This window comes from Phlebotomus papatasi, unplaced genomic scaffold (genome assembly GCF_024763615.1).
Source record: "Phlebotomus papatasi isolate M1 unplaced genomic scaffold, Ppap_2.1 HiC_scaffold_93, whole genome shotgun sequence".
In the NCBI taxonomy this organism is placed as follows: Eukaryota; Metazoa; Arthropoda; class Insecta; order Diptera; family Psychodidae; genus Phlebotomus; species Phlebotomus papatasi.
The window spans coordinates 1-24,132 of NW_026604984.1; the positions used below are offsets into that span (position 1 = coordinate 1).

The following is a 24,132-nucleotide window of genomic DNA, read 5'->3' on the forward strand; positions in this document are numbered from 1 at the left end:
GTGCGAATCAGCATTTCTCCAGAGCTCGAGGATCTGCTTAAACCCATCCTTGAAGTCCCAAGCGTCATCTCAACGGTCCTGGACTCCATTGGAAAAGTTACCACTTCTCAGGGACTCTTCCACATGGGTATTCCCAACGTCGCGTCTGTCAATCCACTTGTGCGAAGCCTGCTGTTGTATCCCACCACCTTGCGATCTATCGTAAGGTTCTTGTCAACTGAGGATCCAGCAACGATCGCCGAGAGACAGGACTTCATTGAGTACAACTCCATCCCCGGCGCGAGATTCAACATGGATGCGGCCATCCTGGAAAATTCCTCTCTCTCTGACGTCGTTTCAATGAGGTCGATGACCCAAAGTCCCGTTGATGTCCTCTCTTCAGTGCATCAACTCTGGGCTTCATTGCGTCTACTGAATTGCTCGCCAACTCACTAGCCATGGCCACTTTCACCGATTCCTCAAATCCCTGATCCAATGAGAGTAACTTTATCTGGACATGGGAGTCTTGTAGCCCCATCACGAACTTGTCTCTGAGCGCACTGGAGAGAAAGTCCCCAAATTTGCACGTCTCTGCCAAAATTTGGAGCCCAACCACATAGTCTCTGATCGATTCACCGTTTTCCTGCTCTCTCTTGTAGAACTTGAACCTTTCAGCAATGACGCTCTTTTTTGGCGCGTACTTGGCTTTTAACACCTCCACCGATTGTTCATAAGTTCTACTGTCCACGGTGTGCAGGTGTAGCGTTGACTTAAGAACCTTGTACGCTTCCTGGCCAATAAATCCGACCAAGTACCCATGCTTCAGCTGCTCACTCTCCACTTGGTTTATCAAGAAAATTTTCTCCAACCGCTCAATGCAAATGACGAAATCATCTCCAGGAACATAGGGCTCAATATGGCCCACAAATCCTGTTGGCCCAATTCTCTCAGTACTTCCCGTACTTGTCATGGAAAAACTCACTTTTTCTCACTGCACACTTTACAAAGAACTTTATTCACGTCGCCAATAATGACGTATCGAGAAGAGTGAAAGGCAGAGTTTGGGAGGTGACTGACTAAAGTTTTATTGGACACAGCCTTTTATAATAGACGTCCTCAACGGGATCTTACAGATCCATGGCATGCATCGCATACACTTCAGCGACCACACTTGATGTCGTAATAACTCTGAGATTACTCGCCCACGACTAAAATATAACGCGCCAAAATGGGCTCTTCCAGTGACTTCCAATGTCCCTATTAAAAATCTTTCCCTCTATGGTTATACCTGAGGGAAAATATCACTTGTCAAATGGCAAATAGAATTACTCAGTCCTGTGATTTGTATTTGATATTCCTTGTTTAAATACTTGACATTCGTTAGGGAGCTATAGGCTGACATTTTCAAAAGGAACTCTTGTAGACCTCATCTTGAAAACTTTCTAGTTTACACATGTGAAGTTTCGAATTCTTACTGAATTCCTTAGGACCACTCCCCGGGGAACGCTAAGTTAAAATTTTCAATGATAAAATAGAAATTTCTAATAGGAAAGCCCAAACAATTCCAGCTTAAATTTATCCTCTGAAATCTTCCAAGGGGATTCGTTAGGGCGACCATTGCCGCTCTGAATATGTATAGGGAAGTGAGCGTGTATGACAGCCCGCTGATGCGGTTTTGCGTTAGTGTATGAGTTTTAGAATGCTCAGTTATTTGCATGCGGGATGCTCCCACATTTTCTTAGTTTTTCCCCAATTTCTTAAGTTTTTGTGAAAAAATAACATTCAAATTACTTAAAACAAGTGGCTCTTTAACACATTGTGATGAAGAACGAGTGAAAACAGTCCAAGAAATGGTTAAAATCGCTAAAAGAACAAAACATAACCTAAATTTTGAAGTGTTAAATGGACTCCGATATTTTACTTCGAAAATGGGGCCTAAGTTATTAAATGTGGCTTAGGAATCGGTAAAACTTGGTTCTGTGATTCATGTGCAAGTGGATTTCGGTGATTTTTACTCACAATTAAGTTAATTTTTAATAGTTTTAATGCAATCAAAATACACCAATAACTCCCTGATAGTTAACTCCCGGACGGACTTTATGTAAGAATGGGGGCCTCATTTGTTTCGTGGATTGTCAATAAATGTTAGAAAAGTGATTCTAACAGTAATTTTAACCAGAAATTAAGTGATTTTTGTGTAAATTTGAATGACACAAAATAAGTGAAGAACTCCCGGATAGTTCATTCCCTGACATTTCTTTTCTACAAGATTGAAGCTCAGTTGCACAGTTAATCGTGATTAAATGTTGGGAAAGCTAATCTCTGGATAACCTAAGACGGATTTTAGTGATAAAAACCAGAAATTTTGTGACTTTTGTAGTTTTGAGTGACTCAAAATACGGGAATAACTCCAGAATATACAACATTGGAAGAACTTTTTTTTAACAAAAAAATAACCCAGGGTATGTATATTCTTTTTAAATATTAGGTGAGATTCTTAACAATCTCACCTACTATAATCCTAACAAAATTTCATGTCCTCCGATCGCGCTCAAACTTGGCCAAAATGTGTTTCGCCACTTCCTGATCACGAATATATGGGGGGCTAAGTTACGTTCCCGGCCGGCCGTCCGGCCGCTCCTTGGAGCTTAATAGCTCCTAAACTAAAAAAGATATCGACTTGCGGTTTTCGGCAAAGGTTAAATATCGTATGAAAATTGCAACATGGTGCATTGACCCCCCACCCCCCACCCCTCCTTCCGACATTTTGAAGACCCCCCTTTTTTGTTTTCTCAATAGCTCCGCCCCTATGGCGAGCGGGCTCAAATTTTAGTATGTTATAGCTGGGCCTTAGAGCTTTCCATCAATACCAAACTTAAGGTCCCCCGACCCCCCTGACCCGAGCTATAAGGGTCCAAAAAAAAATTTCTTAAAATCGCCATAACTCCGGTTCTAATTGTCAGAATTTAAAAAATGAGGGCTTTTTGGAAAGCTCTCGTGAAATGCCACTTCCCCTTCTAACATCGCAAGTTCATAAAACCACCGATAGGGGCGCTATTATTAAAAAGAAAATTTTTAAATCTTATAAGTTAAATAACTCAAAAATTCCTTATGCAATCGGGCTGAAATTTTAGTATGTTGTAGCCGTTGATTATACCTATCAAACAAAAAAAACCTTAAGTCGATCCATAACCCCTGACCCGAGCTATAAGGGGTCAAAGTTCGAACATTGACCGGCCTCTATCTCCGGTTCTAATTCACATATCGACATAAATTTTACCTTTTTGGTTTCGTCTCGATGAGTACTTTCAGATGGAAGTTCAAAAAGTCACCACAGGTGGCGCTGTGATAGCGCCAAAATTCATCGAAATTCAAAATCATTTTTGTCAAAAACGGCATTGTGCGAGTTTATGAAATTTTAGTATGTTGTAGTCCAGTCTAGGACGTTTCCAAAATGGTGTGTATGTGCGCTGTGGTTTCAATAGAACCGGAGATATAAGGGGTCAAAGTTCACGAAATTCAAAAAATCATATCTCCGGTTCTATGTGACCGATTTTGATGAATGAGGGCTTATACGAAAGGTCCCACCAAATGCTACAACTTTCTAGAATATTTGAACTTCGTGGGACCAACACCAGGGGCGCCACAGTCGAAAAACCAATTTCAATATCACATAACCTCAATTATCTCGACTGTCGCTTAACCGATTTTGATGATTACTTCGACATAATTGTAGAGCACATTTGTCTCTACATTTCGTCCATACATCATTTTCCGGTCAGACTACGTTATCACTCCGATTTTGCCGTTTAAGTGTGAAAAAATTGATTTTTCCCATAATAACGCTTTGAAATCACTCAGATGCCAATTTGACTGCCTCTACTCCACCAAGACACTTAAAATAGGGTTTTAAATGGAAAGTCCCACAAAATACAATAATTCTTTGATATAGTTGAAGTTCAACAAATGACTACTTGGGGCACTCTGGATGAAAAAACGAGTTAAGAAACAATAAACCTCGCTTATCTTGGCTTCTGAGTAATCGATGAGATCATGTTCTATGGGAAAATTATAGAGAACATTCTGGTCTACATTTCACCCATATAACACTTTTCTGTCAGTTCATCCAAATCCTTGATATTTTGGTTTAAATACAAAATCTGTATAATTTCACGAATTTGTAGGTGTAAGTAGAGAGAGTCAGGAGAGAGCTTTAGTTTTAGTTTTCAGTCTTTGACAAGCTCTGTAAGCACACACACCTTGTATACCCAAATTACTTTAATAAATTATATTTAACTCTGCAATTCAGAAGTGGGATACGAGTACTCAAATAAACTGTTTACTAAAGAAAGGTGAAAGGTGAAAGTTGAAAGGAAAGAAAGAAAGAACGTTCAGAAAGTAAGAAAGTAGATTTAGAAAAGAAAAAAACAAAAGACGCTTGGAAAGGTGGCAACATCGCATCAGAGCGAAGCGCGCAGTTAAGATTGTATTGGTGAAGTGTGCGTGAGAGAGACGAGAGAGTTGCTCTCGAAAAAAAATTGTGACATTAGTATTGGTGATTAAAAATCCTTCTGACAAACACATTGAAGAAATTTGAGAGCTACAAAATGGACGCCATTGATTTTCACAAATTTACAGTTTCGGAATTAAAAGAAATATTAAGTAGCTGTGGTCAGAATACGGGTGGATTGAAAAACGAACTAATTTTGCGAATCGAGAATATTGTGGCAGAAGCTTCCCAGAATTGTGCTGAGGTGATCAAAATGGCTCAAGTGATACAACAAAGAAAGTTCACATCAATTCAAGTTGACAGTGGAAGTGAGAAAAAAACTGACGAAAGTGAATCCCTTGAGAAGTTACGGATGGAATTGGAGGTATTGCGCTTAAAGATTGAACTGACCAAGCTTACAAAGCCAGAGAACGCAGAGGCAGTACATAGCAGTCTGACAATGCATCCAAATGACTCGAAAAATATTGTTCCGGAATTCAACCCGGACAAGAAGGCAGAGGTTTCAGTGGATGTTTGGATTAAACAGTTGGAAATGTTGCAGAGGGCATACAAGTGGAGTAATGAAATGACGCTTCATCAGGCGAGGTTGGCCCTGAAAGGTTCAGCAAAAGATTGGAACGCCTTTTCGTTCAATATAACAGACTGGGATGAATGGAAACATGCTTTAAAGCTGGAGTTCGTTGCAATTGAATCAGAAGCAGATATTAGCAAGTATCTTTCAACGAGGTACAAGAGATCAAATGAATCAATGCAATCTTACGTATATGAGATCAAAAGACATGCAGCGAAGGCTAATTTTTCGGATAAGGCAGTTATTGATTACATAATTGGCGGAATGAGAGACAGGAATCTACAAAAGATGCTTTTCATCCAGAACTTCAAGACAGTTGATGAAATACTGAAGGTACTACGCGTTTATGAAGAGAAAGCTGATAAGGAGGACAACAAGGAAAGAACGACAGAAGAAAAAAGATGCTACAATTGCAATTCTGGAGAACATTTGGCGAACAGATGTGACAAGCCTCAAAGTCCTAAGGGCGCTTGTTTCAAATGCGGATCTACGGAACATCAGTACAGAGCGTGCAAAGAATCTTACAAACCAGAGATCAGCAATGAGACACCACCTGGTCAGCCCAAGATGACCCGAGAGGTAAAGAAGACAGAGTTGAAACAAGAAGCTATAAGTGATAAATCGCCAGCAAATCAGGTGAATGAAACAATGTATGCAATTAATTATGTAGAAATTGAAAAAGCTTACAGCGTTAGGGTAGATTTTTTAAATGAAAATCGTAGTATAACAGGAATTTTAGATTCAGGAAGTCCTGTCTCAATGATTAAAATAGGTTCAACTGATAAAGATGTTATAAGACAAGACAGTTCATTAGACAAAATAAAATTAAGGGGTATAAAAAATGTACCAATTAATATAATTGGAACATTCATGGGTGAGTTTTCCATAATGAACTGCATATTTGAAATCAATTTTCTGGTAGTAGAAAATGATACCATGAGTTGTGAATGCATTTTGGGACGCGATTTTTTTCGTCACCCAAGCACTGAAATTTATTTTAAAGGAGCAAATGTTCATATTCACAAAAACAGTCAAGACGAAGACAATCAAGTAATAAATTGGGATACAGATATCATGGGTGACTTTGGAAATGACGTGACATCAGTTCTGACTATAATGACGGAAGAAGACACAGAATTTGAACTAAATATTGGTAAAGTAGAGGAAAGTCACACAAAGAGATTGGTTAGTATATTGAAAAAAGAATATATTGATTCTGTCAAACCGAATGAGCCAGAAAATGATTATGAGATGAGAATTGAACTTACACAAAACAAATCTTTTTATTTTACACCTAAACGACTTTCACACGCAGAATCAATTGAAATGGAAAAACAAATTAAGGATCTTCTTGAAAGAGGGATAATTCGTGCAAGTAATTCCGAATATGCATCACGAGCATTTTTAAGAGATAAGAAAAATAAGGAGAAAAGATTATGTGTTGATTATCGCGAATTAAATAAGTGCACAGTAAAAGATAGATTTCCTCTTCCTATAATAGAGGATCAGATATTGCGTTTGGAGGGAAAAAATATTTTTACCAGTCTAGACTTAAAATCAGGTTTTCATCACATGAAAATAGCGAAAGAATCAGTAAGGTATACAGCTTTCGTGACCAGCACGGGACAATATGAATACATTCGAGTACCATTCGGATTGTCTAATGGTCCAGCAGCATTTATGCGATTTATTACGGAGATATTTGGAGATATGATTAGAGAAGGGAAAATTGTTGTTTATATGGATGACATATTGTTGGCACATAGTAATTTAGATGAATATTTTGAGATATTAACGGAGGTTTTGCAGAGAATGAATAAAAATAAACTGGAGTTGAATTTCGCGAAATGTAAGTTTTTGCAAGAAGAAATCACATACCTAGGGTACAAAGTGACGTCAAAAGGAATTGAACCTTCTAACGAACATATTACGGCAGTAGAACGATATCCAGTTCCAAGAAATAGAGATGATGTGCAAACATTTTTAGTTTTAATGACCTACTTCCGAAAATTTATAAAAAAATTTTCAACGATTGCGGATCCCCTATATAGATTAATGAGAAAAGATGTTCAAGGTAGCTTTCACTTTGGAGAAAAAGAATTCTCATGTTTTGAAGAATTACGTAAGAAGTTAATTGAGGCCCCCATACTTAGTATATTTTCTCACGAAAGAGAAACTGAACTTCATGTAGATGCTTCGAGTAAAGGATACGGCGCAATTCTTTTTCAAAGACAAAACGACCAAAAACTCCATCCAGTGATGTATTTCAGTAAAAGAACCACACCAGCTGAAGCAAAATTAACTAGTTTTGAACAAGAAACACTGGGATTGATTTACGCAATAGAGAGATTTCGTCTTTATTTGCAAGGCATTCTCTTTAAGGTCATAACAGACTGTCAAGCATTACAACCTACACTCGCGAAGAAAGACATTAATCCAAAAATAAGTAGATGGGCAATGTTTTTACAAGGTTTTGATTTCGAACTTGAACACAGAAAAGGTGAGACAATTAAACATGCAGATTCACTTAGCAGGTGTGTATGCCTTATTGAGGATTTAGGATTTGAGCATAAACTTGCTGTGGCTCAAGAGACTGATGAAGTTATAACAACGCTCAGAGAAAAATTGAAAAAGGAAGAAGATAAATATTTTGAAATGAAGAACGGTATTATATATAGGAAGGACGATGGTATATTATTATTTTACGTTCCAAATAATATGATAATTCATATTCTTAGACAATGTCATGATGATATTGGACATGTGGGTTTTCCGAAAACTTTCGATTACATTCGCAGGTCGTATTGGTTTCCAAAAATGAATGGAATAGTGAAGAATTATATCAAAAACTGTTTAAGTTGTATAACTTATTCACCAAACAATGGGAAACAGGTGGGATTTCTACATCCAATTGAGAAAGGAACAATACCATTTGATACAATTCATATCGATCATTACGGACCTTTAGAAAGAACCCCTAATAAAAACAAATATATTTTAGTTGTAATAGATGGTTTTACTAAATTTTGCAAACTCTATGCTTGTAAGAGTACAACAAGTCAAGAGGTTATAAAACATTTGAATGATTTTTTCAGAAGTTATACAACCCCAACCAGAATAGTGTCTGATCGAGGGACGTGTTTTACGTCACAGGACTTTGGTGATATTATTGGCGAAAATGAAATTAAACACGTGTTAGTAGCTACAGGATGTCCAAGAGCAAATGGGCAAGTCGAAAGACTTAACAGATTTCTTACACCGCTTTTGAGTAAATCATCGAAAGACAGAGGAAGGTGGGATCAGATAATCTCCAAAGTAGAATGGTCAATAAATAATACATTCAATAGATCAACTGGGAGCACGGCAAGTAGATTAGTGTTTGGAGTAGATCAAAAATTAAAAAATAATGAAAAATTAAAGCTTTTTATGGAAGAATTAAATGATGAAAATATAGATGTGACTCAAATAAGAAAGATAGCATCAGAAACTACAAAGAAAGATCAGGCTGTAAATGAAGCTTATTACAATAAAAAGAGAATGAAGCCAAAAATTATTAGGGAGGGCGATCTTGTAATGATACCTAATAAAGTTACAGAGGTAGGGATAAATCACAAACTCATCCCAAAATATAAGGGTCCTTATTTTGTAAAAAAAAGTTTTACCCAATGACAGAATTATTGTAAAAGATGTGGAAGGATTTCAAGTAGCATCTCGACCATTCGAAGGTATATTTAGTCTTGACAGTGTCAAATTATGGAAAGGTTCAAAATCAGACTCATTATTATTTGAAAATAACTACGAAGAAACTGTTGATATTCAAGAGTGAGAAGAAGAAATAGACTGTGAAGAAATAGAATTTAATGAAAGTGATACAGACGATGATACTTATGAGTTTCCTTATAATCTACGTCAGAGACATAGAAGTCAGGATAGGCCGAGAGAATAGAAAAAAAGATTAAAAAAAATAATTTGAGTTTCTTTTAGGTGAAATAATGGATGTGCTGGTAGACGAGATAAATCGTAACATACTACTTGATTAAGTGTCCTGATAAATTATTCTTATAAAGATGAAATAAAGAAGCAGATTATTTTGGAAAACAATATATTAAATGAAATATTTAAAAACAAAGATATTGAGATACTATGTAATGTATAGTCATAAATAAAACTTGAAAGATTTAACAAGTACTGTTGCATTTTATAAAAAATACTTCATCTGTTAATGTAAATAATTAAAAAAAAATAATCATGTATAATTATCTATTAATAATCGAGCCGATTATATATCAGGAAGGCCGAACTGTAGGTGTAAGGAGAGAGAGTCAGGAGAGAGCTTTAGTTTTAGTTTTCAGTCTTTGACAAGCGCTGTAAGCACACACACCTTGTATACCCAAATTACTTTAATAAATTATATTTAACTCTACAAATTTGATTCAAAATAACTGAATAGCGTCCCACAACTTCAGCTATAATCGAATTTGCATGCACTCCGAGTTAGCTCACGTTAAGAATCTCACCTACATAAGCCGGTTAGGATTATCTGTCTCTTTTTGATATTGAAAGATATGAAGGTTCAAATTTGATATCATATTGAAGCTTTCCAAATGAGTTTTTTTGTAACATTTGACATACAATTAAAAAAACTGATCTTATATCAGGCTAAATGGAAAAAGAATCTGAAAATGGTGATTTTAAAAGGATTTACCATTTGTAAAAAAATATATTAGCACGTTTCATTTTGTTTAAAATAGTAATTAAGGTTCTTTGAAATTAATAATTATTATTAGATAATTTCATTATAACTATTTATTTTTATAAGCATCAAAATATAAAAAGTTAGTGTAGGTGCCACAACTTTACGGATTATATTTTTTTATGGCTTTCAATACATATTTATCATAAATATGCAAAAAGAATATCAAATTGCTGTTTCGAGACCAATTAGAATAGCTGTGACATTGCATGTAAGCAATCGCTTAAATGGCTACGTCAGGGACGGTTATTTGAAATCTTAACATTTTATTGCAAAAATTGAAGAAAATATACTTCTTGAAAAGAAAAAAACACATTTTTTATTAATAAAATTGTTGCGTGTGCAATCATTTTTCTGAGTGTACTGGAAGTGGTGCTCTGTTGAGGCGACGAAGTCGCTGAAGGCGACGAGGAATTGGAGGGAAAAGCAGGGCAAGTGATAAGAGGAGAAGATCACCTCTGCCTCTTTGATCACCGGCCGTCGGAGAGTGCACATCGCTCCACCCAATCTCCACCCGACCTCTCATCACCACCAAAGTCACCAGCCCAGTGCCACTAGCCAGCCGGAGTTCAGCCTCTACTACCACCTCAGAGCCACCAGAGATCCTCGCTGCAGCTTCTCCCAAATCCCAGAGCTCAACCGCCGTGGGAGCGCTCCATCCGGAAGCGCAGGGGCTGGATGGGCATCGCCCGTCGCCCCCACTCGTTGGACCGAGAAGGATGGAAGAAAGGGTTAAGGGAGAGGGAAAGGAAAGGACAGGAAAGGCATCTCCTAACCTACTCTGGAGAATGAAATAGTTTCTGGAGGATGTATAAGAGGAAATTTTAGAGGAATAAATGTTGTCTTAACATCTGTATAAATAGTAAATTTCCTTCCGAAAAGATACGGTCTGAAATATTTTACAGCCCATACGATTGCCAAAAGCTCTTTTTCTATTGTTAACGCCAAAATTGCGTCGAGCATTTTGAGCGACCCAGAAGATCACACACACACGCAGTTGTCGCATTAGAAGTGGAGAAGGAAAAAAAAAGTTGTTTTACAGCTGATCACTTTTTCCCTCCCTTCTTCACCACAGGAATGACTGGTGCAATTTTTGGGAGAAGCTTCACTTCTCTGTGAACCGCAGCCAGTGCAACATTCAAAATAAATTTAGTAAAATAAAAGTCAATTTTTTTCTTTTAACAAAATCTTTTCTTCGCTTCAAACTGTCTTTTTCAAGACAAACCCTTTCCAAGATCAGTGAAAAGTTCTATCAGTGGTGGGTGATAATTTCCCAGCCAGTGCGTGACAATTTTTTGCCAGTCTGCGAAGGAAGACGCCATCGAAGGAAATTTGTTTTTGGACCTCCTTCGCCGCATATTAGGCTCTGTATTTAACCAATTTCTCCACGTCTTTGCCACCAGGTAAAGCCAATTTCACCCCCATTGTTTTTGGCCCTTCGAAGTCATCGTCATCCAATTGAGAAGGCGTCATACCAGCTTGTTTCCCGCCAAGCAACCAGTTCATTCCACCAGATACCATCAGTCTCTGCCGCATCGAGCTTCAAGGTCAGGTACGTTGTAAAAGTGTAGAGATTAGACTTTGTGCGATTTCCCAACCATACTTTTCCGACCCCGTGATTGATTCGCAATGACTTTATTAGGCAAAAGAGCCACACTCAAGGGTCACCTAACACGCATAGAGAATTATGTTGAGTCTGTTCGCAAGGATGAATCTTCCTTTTCTGCTGCGGACATAGAATCCAATTTAGCTAAAATTGATGATCTCAAATCTCAGTTAAATGTGGTTCATGAGGAGCTATTAAATTCGGGACTTGATGAAGCTATTGAAAATGAAGAACACTAAAAGTTATTGGATCGTATTGCTCAATTACGGCAGTCTCTAGTTGACGCTATTAATCGCAAGGCCGACACCAATTCCGAGCATGAAGTCAATAACCCATATTCCAATCCTGGATTTTCTGGTATTTCAAATAAATCCTCCAATATTCAATCGTCTCACAGTTCTTTGGAACAAGCTATTGCTCTTCTCCTTCAACACCAAGCCCAATCTGAAGTCAGAACCCAGAACATGTTTGACCGGCTTACTCAGGCTGTGTCCGTTAATACCCAACCACAAAATCGAGATTTCAATGCCAATAAGCCACCCAAACTCCCAACTTTATCAGTCCCAGATTTTTCCGGAGATTACACAGAGTGGAACCATTTCAAAAGTATGTTCATCTCCATTGTCCACAATAATTCGCAGTTATCAGACGTTCAGAAGATGCAGTACTTGATGAATTATACCAAGGGAAATGCTGCAAAGCTAATTGGAAGTCTTTCTCTATCAGATGCCAATTATATGGTAGCCTGGGATACCCTATCCTCACAATATGAAGATCACTATTCAGTTGTCCATCAGCTCATACATAAGTTTTTCCAGATGCCAACAGTTTCCGATCCCACCCCCGCTGCGTTCACAGAGCTAGTCACCACCTCAAGGTCCATTCTTAATGCCCTGGATGCCATCCAGATCACCAGTAGAGATCCCTGGATTATTTATATCCTGCTGAGTAAATTAGATTCCGAGACCAAAGTCCTTTGGTCCAGAGAAGTCAATGATAGTTTGCCCACTTTGCCAGAATTTATACAATTCTTGAAGAGTCGTATGAAGTCCATAGAAAAATGTCCTCCACCAATCACAAAGCCAAATCCACAGTTTACCAAGTCAGCCAATGCTGGCCCAACCAGCAACAGATTTCAGAAAGCATCAGTTCTTGCCAACATCCAACAATGCCAATGCCCTCTATGCAATGAGACCCAACACAGGTTGTTCAGATGCCCCAAATTCCTCGATAGTTCCCCCTCAGATCGTCTTGAGTTTGTTAGAGCAAACAATATATGCCGAAAATGCCTAACAGAAACCCACCTTACAAAGGATTGTACGTTTTACACATGCAGAAAGTGTCAAGGACACCACAGTACTCTGCTACACGATGCTTTTAAGCCTTCCACCAATCCTCAGAACCAGCCCAAGTGTCCTGTAAGTGACACAAGTCCAAAGAATCGTGCCAACCTAACCACCACTGCCCAACAGAAAGATGTTTCCTTTGTCCAACCAAACGACAAAATGTCAGAGAAATGAGAATTTCCCACCATTCCTCCAGCCATAGTTGGCTCATCCACATCCTCGCGTTCTACGGTCCGGGTGTTCCTCGAGACAGCAGTTGTGAGGGTGTTGGACAGATACGGTGTTCCACACCTTTGCAGAGCGCTTTTAGATACTGGCGCACAAGTGAGTCTAATTTCACAGTCCCTCTTCCAGAAACTCAAACTCCCAAAGTCTCTATCTGAAGTGTATATAGGAACGGTAGTAGAAGGAGGTACTAAGGCCAAGCACCAGACTTTATGTCAAGTCCAAGCCATGGACGACAGTCCAGATTCTCAGTTCATGTTAACCTGCCAAATCGTCCCATCAGTACTCCAACAAAAACTGCCAAATTGGAACGTTCAGACCGATAAAATTCCCATTCCCTCAGATATTTCTCTAGCCGATCCGACCTGGTACGTTCCACAGCCAATTGATTTGATAATAAGCAACGAGTTTTATAACGATATTTATACCAGTAAGATTCTACGCTTGGGTCAAGGATTTCCAGTTCTCAAAGAAAGTTGTTTCGGCTGGGTAATTTCCGGGCCTCATACTAGTTCATCCCCAACTGATCAAATTGCCTATGTCGGGACCACCCTAGCTTCTATCGATTCGTCCCTCAAGAAATTTTGGGAAGTAGAAGAAGTGTCCTCAGATCACCTCAAAACTCCAGATCACGAGACAGTCGAGAATATCTTTCAAGAAACCACTACCCGCGATGGCTCGGGACTATATATTGTGCATATTCCTTTCCGGCCGAGTGTAACTCGCTTGCACAATAATCTTCCCAATGCCACCAAACAATTTCTGCTTCTCGAAAAACGCCTATCTAACAAACCAGAGATTAAGACCCAATACCACGCAGCTATGCAGGAGAATTTCGATCTCAATTTCTTTGAGAAGGTACCACCGGAAGAGATCAACTCCACCTCCTATTATATGCCACATCACGCTGTCATTAAGGAATCCCCTGTTGGTACCAAGCTACGAATAGTCAAGAATGCGAGTTCCAAATCGCAAACCGGGCTCAGTCTCAACGACGTAGCTATGATGGGTCCTATTGTGCAACCGGACATTGCCACAATTCTCCTAAGGTTCCGGGAACATCCATATGCTTTTTGCTGTGACATACAAAAAATGTATCCCCAAGTCTTACTCCATCCCCCTCACAGAGACTATCATCGCATTTTATGGCGATACAGTCCATCAGAGCCAATTAGTCATTACAGAGCCAGAGGTGTTTGCTTCGGTGTAACAACCTCTTCCTATCTAGCCACCCGAGTGCTCATAGATTTAGCAGAAAAGGAACAAGTCCAATTCCCACTTGCCGCAAAAGCCCTCAAGCAGAATTTTTATGTAGACGATTGTCTCATTTCCTTTCCATCCATTCCGGAAGCTAAAGAATGTCGGCTACAATTGACGGAGTTGCATGCTTCGGCAGGTATGACCCTTGCCAAATGGTGTGTCAATGACCCACAGATAACTGATCATTCCGACCAAAGAGAGAGTTGCGACATATTCCCAGAAAAATCCAAGGCGTTAGGCATGATTTGGCTTCCACAAGATGACCAGTTCACGTTTAAGCTTACAAAAGATTTTTCAAAGGCTAACACCAAAAGAGAGGTACTTGCCGCCATTGCGTACCTTTACGATCCCCTAGGGCTGATATCCCCTGTCATTGTAGTAGGGAAGTTGATCCTACAAGAGATCTGGAAGGCACAAATCCCCTGGGACCAACCCATGTCTTCCGAGATTATTACCAAGTGGAAACAGTTTGCCGAAGGTCTATCTTCCATTCATTCCCTTCATGTTCCACGCTCAGTTTCCGAATTTAAATCCCCAAAATCCAGAGAGTTGCATGTTTTCTGTGACAGCAGCTCCTTTGCATATGGCGCAGTGGCCTATGTAGTCACTGAGAATGAGACAGGTGAGCGTAAGGCTCAGTTATCAATGGCCGAGTCACGTATTGCTCCCACTGAGTCAATAACCATACCCAAATTAGAATTATGCGCCACAGTTCTAGGTGCCAGACTGATCAAGAAAATTCAAGAGTCCCTCTCATTCAATGAGTATTTTCCATGGACAGATTCGACGATTGTCTTAGGACAAATCAGGTCAAAGCGCGTCAAGTTTGATGTATTTACCGCCCACAGAATTTCTGAGATCCATAAGCTAACAGATTCGTCCAAATGGCAGCATGTACCGGGAGGTTCAAATCCTGCGGATATTGTTTCGCGAGGTTTGTTGCCCACAGAGTTGAAAAGTTTACAATTATGGTGGACGGGCCCTAAATTTCTGTTAGGTAATGCCGAAGATTGGCCTGAAGACCCTTATGGTGTCACGTTCATTGCCTCCAATATTGCCAATGAGAGTCAACTACCTCCACATCCATTAGAAACAATCCTCAATAAATCCAACAGCTATGTTAAGGTAAAAAATATCTTAGCATATGTCCTCAGATTCCTAACCAAGTCCACGAGGCGTGTTAAAGGTCCTCTCACTTCCACAGAAATCCATGCCTCAGAGCACAAGTTAATATCTTTTGCACAGTCTCAACACCTGTCCGAAGTGAGATCAGCCATTGCTGATGGTTCTATGTGGACGGGGAGGAAATTCAACAATGTTAGTCATCTAACACCATTCATTGACGAACAGCGAATCATCAGAGTGGGAGGAAGACTTGCTAAGTCTCTGCAGGACTACGAGGTTAGACATCCTATGCTGCTACCTAAGTGTCGACTTTGAACCCTCATTACCATGCAAGCACACAAGGACAACATGCACGCCGGGCCACAGTTACTCCTAGCAACTCTACGCCAGAGATATTGGCCATAAGGGGAAGAAATCTTACCCGTCGTGTTACCAGATCATGTGTCGTGTGTTGGAAGAAGAGACCCCTCATGCTAGAACAAAGAATGGGTGATCTTCCTCAAGGCAGGATAGAGCATGTCGCACCTTTCAAAGTATGTGGTGTAGACCTATGCGGACCAGTGCTCACTCGACCAAGCTTCAAAAGAGGAGGTGTATCGTACAAAACGTACATATGTGTCTTCGTGTGTTTCACCACGAAAGCGGTACATCTCGAAGTCGTCGACAGCCTTACCACAGAGAGTTTTATCGCAGCCTTGAGAAGATTCGTTGCCCGCCGCTCCGCCCCTAGTGACATCTTCAGCGATAATGCCACCAATTTTAAGGGAACCTACAAGCGAGCCATTCAGAGACTTTCTAAGTTACCAGTTGAGGTACTTTCGACCTCAGAATTGGCCCCCCAGCATGTTAACGCCAAAATTGCATCGATCATTTTGAGCGACCCAGAAGATCACACACACACGCAGTTGTCGCATTAGAAGTGGAGAAGGAAAAAAAAAGTTGTTTTACAGCTGATCACTTTTTCCCTCCCTTCTTCACCACAGGAATGACTGGTGCAATTTTTGGGAGAAGCTTCACTTCTCTGTGAACCACCAGTAGTGCAACATCCAAAATAAATCTAGTAGAATAAAAGTCAATTTTTTTTCGTTTAACAAAATTTTTTCTTCGCTTCAAACTGTCTTTCTCAAGACAAACCCTTTCCAAGATCAGTGAAAAGTTCTATCAGTGGTGGGTGATAATTTCCCAGCCAGTGCGTGACAATTTTTTGCCAGTCTGCGAAGGAAGACGCCATCGAAGGAAATTTGTTTTTGGACCTCCTTCGCCGCATATTAGGCTCTGTATTTAACCAATTTCTCCACGTCTCTGCCACCAGGTAAAGCCAATTTCACCCCCATATATTGTTTCATAATTCCGTTCTGCTTTGTTTAAGCATCTACTGGAATAAGCTATGGGACGATCATCAGCATTTGAAAGCACTGCTCCTATAGCTATTCCGGAAGCATCTGTACGCAAAGTGAAATGATTGTTTTCTGAAAAATTTGGATACTGAAGGAATGGGGGGACTTATTAATTGTTTTTTAAGATTTTCGAAAGCTGATTGGCATTCGGGAGTCCACTCAAATTGAACAAATTTTCTAGTCAAGTTATTTAAGGGAGCTGCTATTTTCGCAAAATCTTTAATATACTTTCGATAATAATTTGCGAAAGCCGTAAATCTTTCAACTTCATTTGAGTCTTTTGGGACGGGGTATTTTTCCATAGCATCAATCTTTGCCGGATCAGGCATAATCCCTTCTGCCGAAATTATATGGCTTAAGTATAAAATTTGTTTTTTCAAAAATTCGCATTTTTTGGGATTTAATTTTAAATTTACTTCGCGTAGACGTTGAAATACTTTGATTAAATTTCGATTATGGTTTTCTAAGTTTCTTCCAAAAATTATTAAATCGTCTAAATATACTAAGACAAGAGTCGTAATTTAGTCCTGCCATAGATATTGTGATTAAACGCGAAAATGCACTGGGACTTATTTTAAGACCCATGGGAAGTCTCGTTAATTGAAACTGGCTTTGATCCGTTGTAAATGCTGTGCAGGGTCTACTTTCGGGGGTCAATTCTAACTGATAGTAGCCCTGTGATAAGTCTAAATGGCTAAAATAAATGGATCCCGACAATGAATCTAAAATTTCAGAAATGTTGGGGAGAGGAAATTTATCATCCTCGATTCTTTTGTTGAGAAGTCGATAATCTATTACGACTCTCCATTGCTTTTTCCCGGTTTTATCTGGTTTTTGGGAACCAGCAACAATGGTGGGGATTATGCTGATCTGGCTTCCTCAACAATTCCATCCTCAAGTAACTTTTTCACCTGCGTATGGATTTCGCCTTTCTGAGCATGAGGCAATCGATATGGCTTAACATAAATTGGTTGAGCATCAGATTTTAGAGCAATATTTTGTTTGTAAATATCGGTCACTGTGAATTTATCGCCTTCAACAAAAAATATGTCAGCATATTTTTTGCAAATGTTTTTAATTGAGGTATGCTCTTCTTCATTCAAATAATTTAGGTCAAGTAATTCGTTCAATTTTGCAACTCTTTCTGCAGAGTTGTATTTCTTTCCATAATCACAAATTTCATATTTTTCGATGGCATGTATTTCGGGCGTATAATTTCGTAAACATACACTTTCATCCCTCACAATCAGCAATTTCACTGGAATCATTCCATTTTCTGGGCGAACTATTGCTCCAGTCACAAATACACCGTTACTTAATACATTTGCTAGGACAACACAATCACTCTTTGCATTCGTTCTAAAGTACTTAATTATTTCACATCTTGATGGAATTAGAGTATTAATTGATTTATTAGAATTCAGTGGTACCACTATTTTTGATTCTTATGCCAAATTGATAATGTTAACTTTTCGAAATCAATTATAGCCGAATATCTTGTAAGAAAATCTGTACCGATAATTCCATCTGCTTCATTTATGAAATTTTCAATAACAACAAACGTTTGGTTTAACCATACATCATTCAGTCTAAATTTCATATCTACTGATCCACACGAAAAAAACAGATCCACCTATTCCATTTATTTTAATTTTCTCATTTTTGGATACTTTCATTCCATTCTGTGATGCAATTCTGACGCCGTCACATTGCTATCCCGCCAAAATTTTCCCGATTTTGCGAAATAGAAATATACATCATACACAGAGTCTTCACTCTGTATGAGTGGGCACGGATAAAGAGTGTGGCGCTTTCAGAGGGATGACATGTGTAGTAGTGCAGAAAAAGCGGAATAATGGCTGTTATTTTGAATATCCCGCGAATTTTATCTTGCGAGCTCCTGGAGGTCGTGAGATGGCAAAATAGATGAATTTTAAGTGAAAATTTCACGATTTAGTGCTCAAAATTTTTTGTTAAAATTGGTTCTATTAATTTTATGTAATATATAATTACATAAATTTAATGTCCACGAGGAAAAATTGAAATAATTATCGATGAATACTTTGGGGTTTCTTGGTGTCTCCAGAACCCACAAAGATACTTATGATCCATCACTTCAACATTCTAAAATATCTTAATGTGTAAATTATCAAGAAATGTGTAAAAGTATTTGATTAAATGCATGTTATTTCAATAACGAGTAGGATGGTGTTGTCCAGAAACGATTTGTCAAAAAAAATTCAAAGAAGATTTTCCTAGAACTACATTTTTAAACTAATTAATTTTTAATTTTAATTTTTTCTATAATTTTGTTCATTTTCTTCATAAATCCCTGAATATCCTTAGAATCCCCGAAAAGGATTGCGCAAGACTACTTGTCTTTTTCACGAAAATATTCTCGAAAAAAGAGCTAAGTTCTCTGAAGATCATAAACACGGAGAACTTAAGGGTAAGGGATCGGTGTAACAATTTATTAACAACAATAATCTGATGGTCGTTGAATGGAACATTTCAGCAGAGAATAAAAAAAATTCTTCTCAGAGCTTTTTCGGTTCCCTGCGGACCTTCTTTACGGGTAGAAAATGTCAGGTTTCTGGGATTTTGTCTTTCTTGGGGGCCAAAGGGATGTCTTCATTGTGTACATGGGTTCTGAGTCACACACTTCACGAACAATTTTACAGCGATATTTTAAGATTACTAGTTACTACACAAGTTCAACAAAATGTAATAAAAATCTTTCTTGGCTACTAACTAAGTTTTGCTTAACTCATTTAGTAACTTATTTGTAAAAAGTAAAATATCGCCGTAAAATTGTTCGTGGAGTGTATGATTCAGGACCCATTTACCGCATGTACCCAATGAAGACATCCCTTTGGCCCCAAGAAAGACAAAGCCTCAGAAACCTGACATTTTCGACCAATGAAGAAGGTGCGCTGCGCAGGGCACCGAAATCTCTAGGAAGAAAAGTTTTATAATTCAAGGACAAAATATTCATATTTTAATAGATTATTTTGCTCATGTTTTACGATGATGTTAACATTACCTCTTCCTTCCCATCCTATGATATTCAATGGCCCCAGCTCTTTCCTCAAGGAAATATTTTCGCGAAGGACATAAGTTGTCCTATACAGCCTTATTTATAAATTTGAAGAATATTCAAGGATTTATGAGAAAAATCGAGAAAATTACAGGAAAAATTAAATGACAGGAAATTAGTTCGTTCTAGGGAATTTTTCCTTGAATTCTCCTGCAAAAATCATTTCTGGATTCTGGACATCAACGTTCTGTAATGTACAATTATTGAGATAAATACGAGTTTAAACAAGCAAGTTTATTAATTTCTTGAGAATTTTTACCTAAAGATATCTCAGAAATTTGACGTGATATTCCTCCATAAATGTCTTGGGAGAACATGTTCATGAAACACCAAAAGGAAAACAAAAGTACTCATCCACTTGCATTCCCCACAAGAAAGGATTTCATTTTATTGCATTGTGTTTTAAAAAAAAACTTTAGGTATTATAGTTCATAACGAAATTGTTCATTAAATACCCAACGCATTAACAAATTCATATGGAAAAATCATTTTAAAAAATTATTTTGTTGCCTTGGACCACACTTGTAACAAAGAAATTAAAATTTCAGTGATTTGATGAAGCCGGCTATGTAACGGAAATGATTTTGAAAATATCCCGCAATTAAAGAGTGAACGAGAGAGTGCGAGCGAGGGCAATGGCATGATTGAGAAATGACAGCCTCATTGAACAAAGCATTGAATTTCACGAATTTTTCTCTAGTTTTTCGCGAATTTAATGTTTTAGTGAATCAAATCACGACAATTTTCATCTTGTGAAGGGTGTTTCTGTGTTTAAATGTGAATAATTTGCTCAAAAGTGGATAAAATATGAGCTGGAGCGGCTTCACACACACAACCACCATCCAGAAAAATCTGGATAAATTTCGTGACGGCCATCGGAATTGGGGGGCTGAACACTACTTTTCTTGATCGCACTCAATAAAAAAATAATACGTTTTCCCATATGCAATTATTTGTACGAAATTCATGCCATTCATGTTGTAAATGTTACTCTTAAGCTGGATTCACATGATGAAAAGTTGCATAGGAAATTTTACTTTCTAATTCTCATTTTAATTCCCAACTGTTCCCAAGTTCAAATCGAATGCGCGCGCGACAAAAATCAGGGCCCTTATTCTGCTGTGAAACGCAGAGTTATCACTAATTTCGTGATAGTGCTTGTGTGTGTGAGGCTGGCTTCGGCTCACATTAAATGAAATTGTGAACAAAATAATCACAGTAAAGCACACAAACACCTTTCACGAGACTAAAATTGTTGTCCTTTGACTTACCAACTAAGAAAATTCGCGAAAAACTCTGGAAAAATCCGTCAACTACATTTAACTCCACTGCAGTTGTCAATCTTGAGCACACTCTTGCTTTCGCTCGCACTCTCTCATTCGCTCTTTGGCTGCGTGATGAAATTTCAAAATAATTACCGTTGGACATTCTATTTCATAAATTTAGCCAATTTTAATAAGTTTTCTTGCAACTACTGTGCCAAGCAAGAAAATTCAAATTTTCAATGATTTTCTATTTTAATCTATAGTTTTTACTATGTGTTTCTGTAAAACCTCGAGAAATCACAGGCAAGGAGGAAATATTAAGATGGAAATGGTGTACAAATTTTGAAAGTAATTCATATAAATTATGAATTGTCGCAAATATTTTAGACGGATGTGTCAGAATTGGTATTCATAAATTTAGCAGTAATTTTTTCACAGCATGAAACTTATGCTCTTGAGTATGTCGCTGGAAAAAAAAGAAGAAAAAACACGGAATTGTAGAACGAAGTTTTGATGGGTATTGTTTATGGAGTGATTGGTCTGAAATTTCGTAGATTTTGTGAAAGAAAATTTGTTTTCCCGGAGTAAGTAGTCAGATCGAAGCATCTACCGTCGCCACCATCGCAAAAGTTAATTACAAAGTCACCCATCCAGCAAATTTTGCTGAATTCTGTAGAATTTACTCTATAAGATGGTTCCGATCATTGCATTGTATGAAAATACAATATTATAAATTTTCGCCACTTTCCACAAGGTATTGTTCTGTTAAAATAAGCTTGGCTTATTTTCTTTGAAATTATTTATCAACTTGGTGGAATTAACCATGATTTTCATAGTTTATATTTTAGATAAAAAATGAACACGGATTTGACCTTTGACTCCTTCTCCTTTTTGTCCAAACAAGACAACAATGTTTTTTTATAAAACATATTATCACAAATTAGGACTTTTCTTTGAACATACATTGACGTTGAAATCGAAACATAACTACTAATAGGGAACTTATATGGAAAATTGGAAAACTATCCAATTTATTGACTGTAAGTTCATATTTTATTTACAAATATTTCGAGGGTATGCTGTCTACAGAAAATTGTCAAATAGAACTATAAAGTATATCACTAACTGAAGATTCTCCATTTTTGGGAGAATTGTACCAGAAATTTTTAGACAACAATTTTTTTCCACGATGTGATACTTAGTTGAGGGATATAAAATTATTTATTATTTATAAATGTGTTCTTTTATATTTTCAATACATATAGTTTTCGCATTTTTGCAATGAAATGTATAGATTTGAAATAATAGTCCCTGAAACAAATATTATGTATATGGTGTAGGACTTCTCTAACCCAAGACAAATTCAAACAAGCTTGAATAATCGCCGTTACGATCGCTGATGTCGTTAGCATTTGGTGATCATTTGGAAACACAGAATTCAATACTAGAACGGAAAATGGCGTTGGAGATATTCAAATGTCTCGTTGCAAGATTTATTGCAAACCCCCTGGTGGCAAGACAAATAAATTCACGCCACAGTCTACACCTAGTGGCGTGTTGGGAAAATATTCAGATGTGTGGCGCAACTGGTGGCAATTCGTGTAAACTTGCTTTTATTTTGTTTTAAACAATTTTTCAATAAATTATTTATGAATTTGGATAAAAAAGTGCTCATTGTTTGATGGAGTTTGTGTAAAACTAACGAAAAGAATCTTTCTTTGCTGTGAACAAGTGAGAAAATTCAATATTGTGGATGCTCTGATAAATCGTTTGTTTTAATGAAGAGTGAAAAATCAAAATTAGAGAATTGATCAGATTATTTTAGTTGAAGTCAATCTCCAGGTGGTACTCTGGTTTTCTTCCCAGAATTTTCTCCAGAGTAACTTCATTGCAATTATCACCAATTCGGAAATACATCAAGAAACATCGGTTCACGCCACTCACAACAGAAATCCAGCGAATGATTATTATTAAAATCATAACAGTGAAGTTGAATGTCTTCTAAACTCTGCAGCTAAAAGACTTTTCAATAAAATGTAATAAAAAACAACAGAAATGTAAAAATAAATATATTTAACTGAAAATTAATATTGCGTTATTCCCTCGCGTTATATACATACATAAAATAAGAAAACAATAAAAACTGCATATAAAGAAATATAATGAAAAAAAATCAGGTTTTCTTCTTGAAAAAGTCCTTAAAATATACATAATCACTTTAGTTCATAATATTAATGTCACAGAATTCTTTGATTAATGTAATATAAAGGTAAAATTCACATTTAAATAAAAAAATAAAAACTAAATAGGACTAAAAAAATACGAAATAAAAAATACTTCAGTTTTTTTTTCTTAGAGAAAAAAATAAATTACTAAACTTGAATAACAAGTTATTGGCCCATAAGATTCAGCATTCTTTTAAATTTTCCCCTCACATTCCTAGGCTTCATGCGCTTTTCAATTTCTTTCAGTCTCACACATAAAAATGTGTCCACTAGCTTATTCATGACGAATTGCTTTCCACAACTATTCGTGTGACCGAATTCGACAGTTTTAAAATAATCGTTGATGTCAACAGCGGAGAAAAATGTTTTGGATATTCTGGTATATGTGTGTGTACTGATTTCGGTTTTCCTTAAAATTTTTTCCAGAATTTGACAAAGTTTGTGTGTGTTCTCTCGGGGATAATGTAATTTAATCGTGGTTTTTGCTTGAATTAAATCTCCATGCACAGCCTCGCAATTAAAAATTTGTTTGGGGCAGATATCACATCTCATTTTCTGTAGGATTCTTCTTTCAACAAATCCTGCAATATATATCACAATGTGATTCACTTCTTCTGAGAGATCAGGTAGATCGTCGATTTCCATTGGTGACTCTTCAACTGGACCACTTTCCTCCGTACACTGAGATGGCTGCTGGTCTGAAGATACCCAAAGAATTTCACAATCCTTATCTTCTTCACAATTTCCGTGCAATGAGGGTCGAATTTGATTAT

At 37.6% G+C, this 24,132-nt stretch overlaps 1 protein-coding gene across 1 annotated transcript; it reads left to right on the top strand.

The window, feature by feature from the left end:
- Positions 1 to 12,935: 12,935 nt before the first annotated feature.
- On the top strand, positions 12,936 to 15,690 carry LOC129809399 (uncharacterized). Its single transcript, XM_055859206.1, has 3 exons — positions 12,936 to 13,089; positions 13,160 to 15,184; positions 15,248 to 15,690. The coding sequence occupies exons 1-3, from the start codon at positions 12,936 to 12,938 to the stop codon at positions 15,688 to 15,690; spliced, it is 2,622 nt and encodes an 873-aa protein (XP_055715181.1).
- The last annotated feature ends 8,442 nt before the right edge of the window (positions 15,691 to 24,132 follow it).

Coding starts and splice junctions, on each gene's coding strand:
- LOC129809399 (XM_055859206.1), top strand. CDS start 12,936: ATGAGAATTTCCCACCATTCCTCCAGCCATAGTTGGCTCATCCACATC. Junction 13,090..13,159: donor TTTTAGATACTGGCGCACAA/GTGAGTCTAATT, acceptor AAGTGTATATAG/GAACGGTAGTAGAAGGAGGT. Junction 15,185..15,247: donor TGCGGATATTGTTTCGCGAG/GTTTGTTGCCCA, acceptor AATTTCTGTTAG/GTAATGCCGAAGATTGGCCT.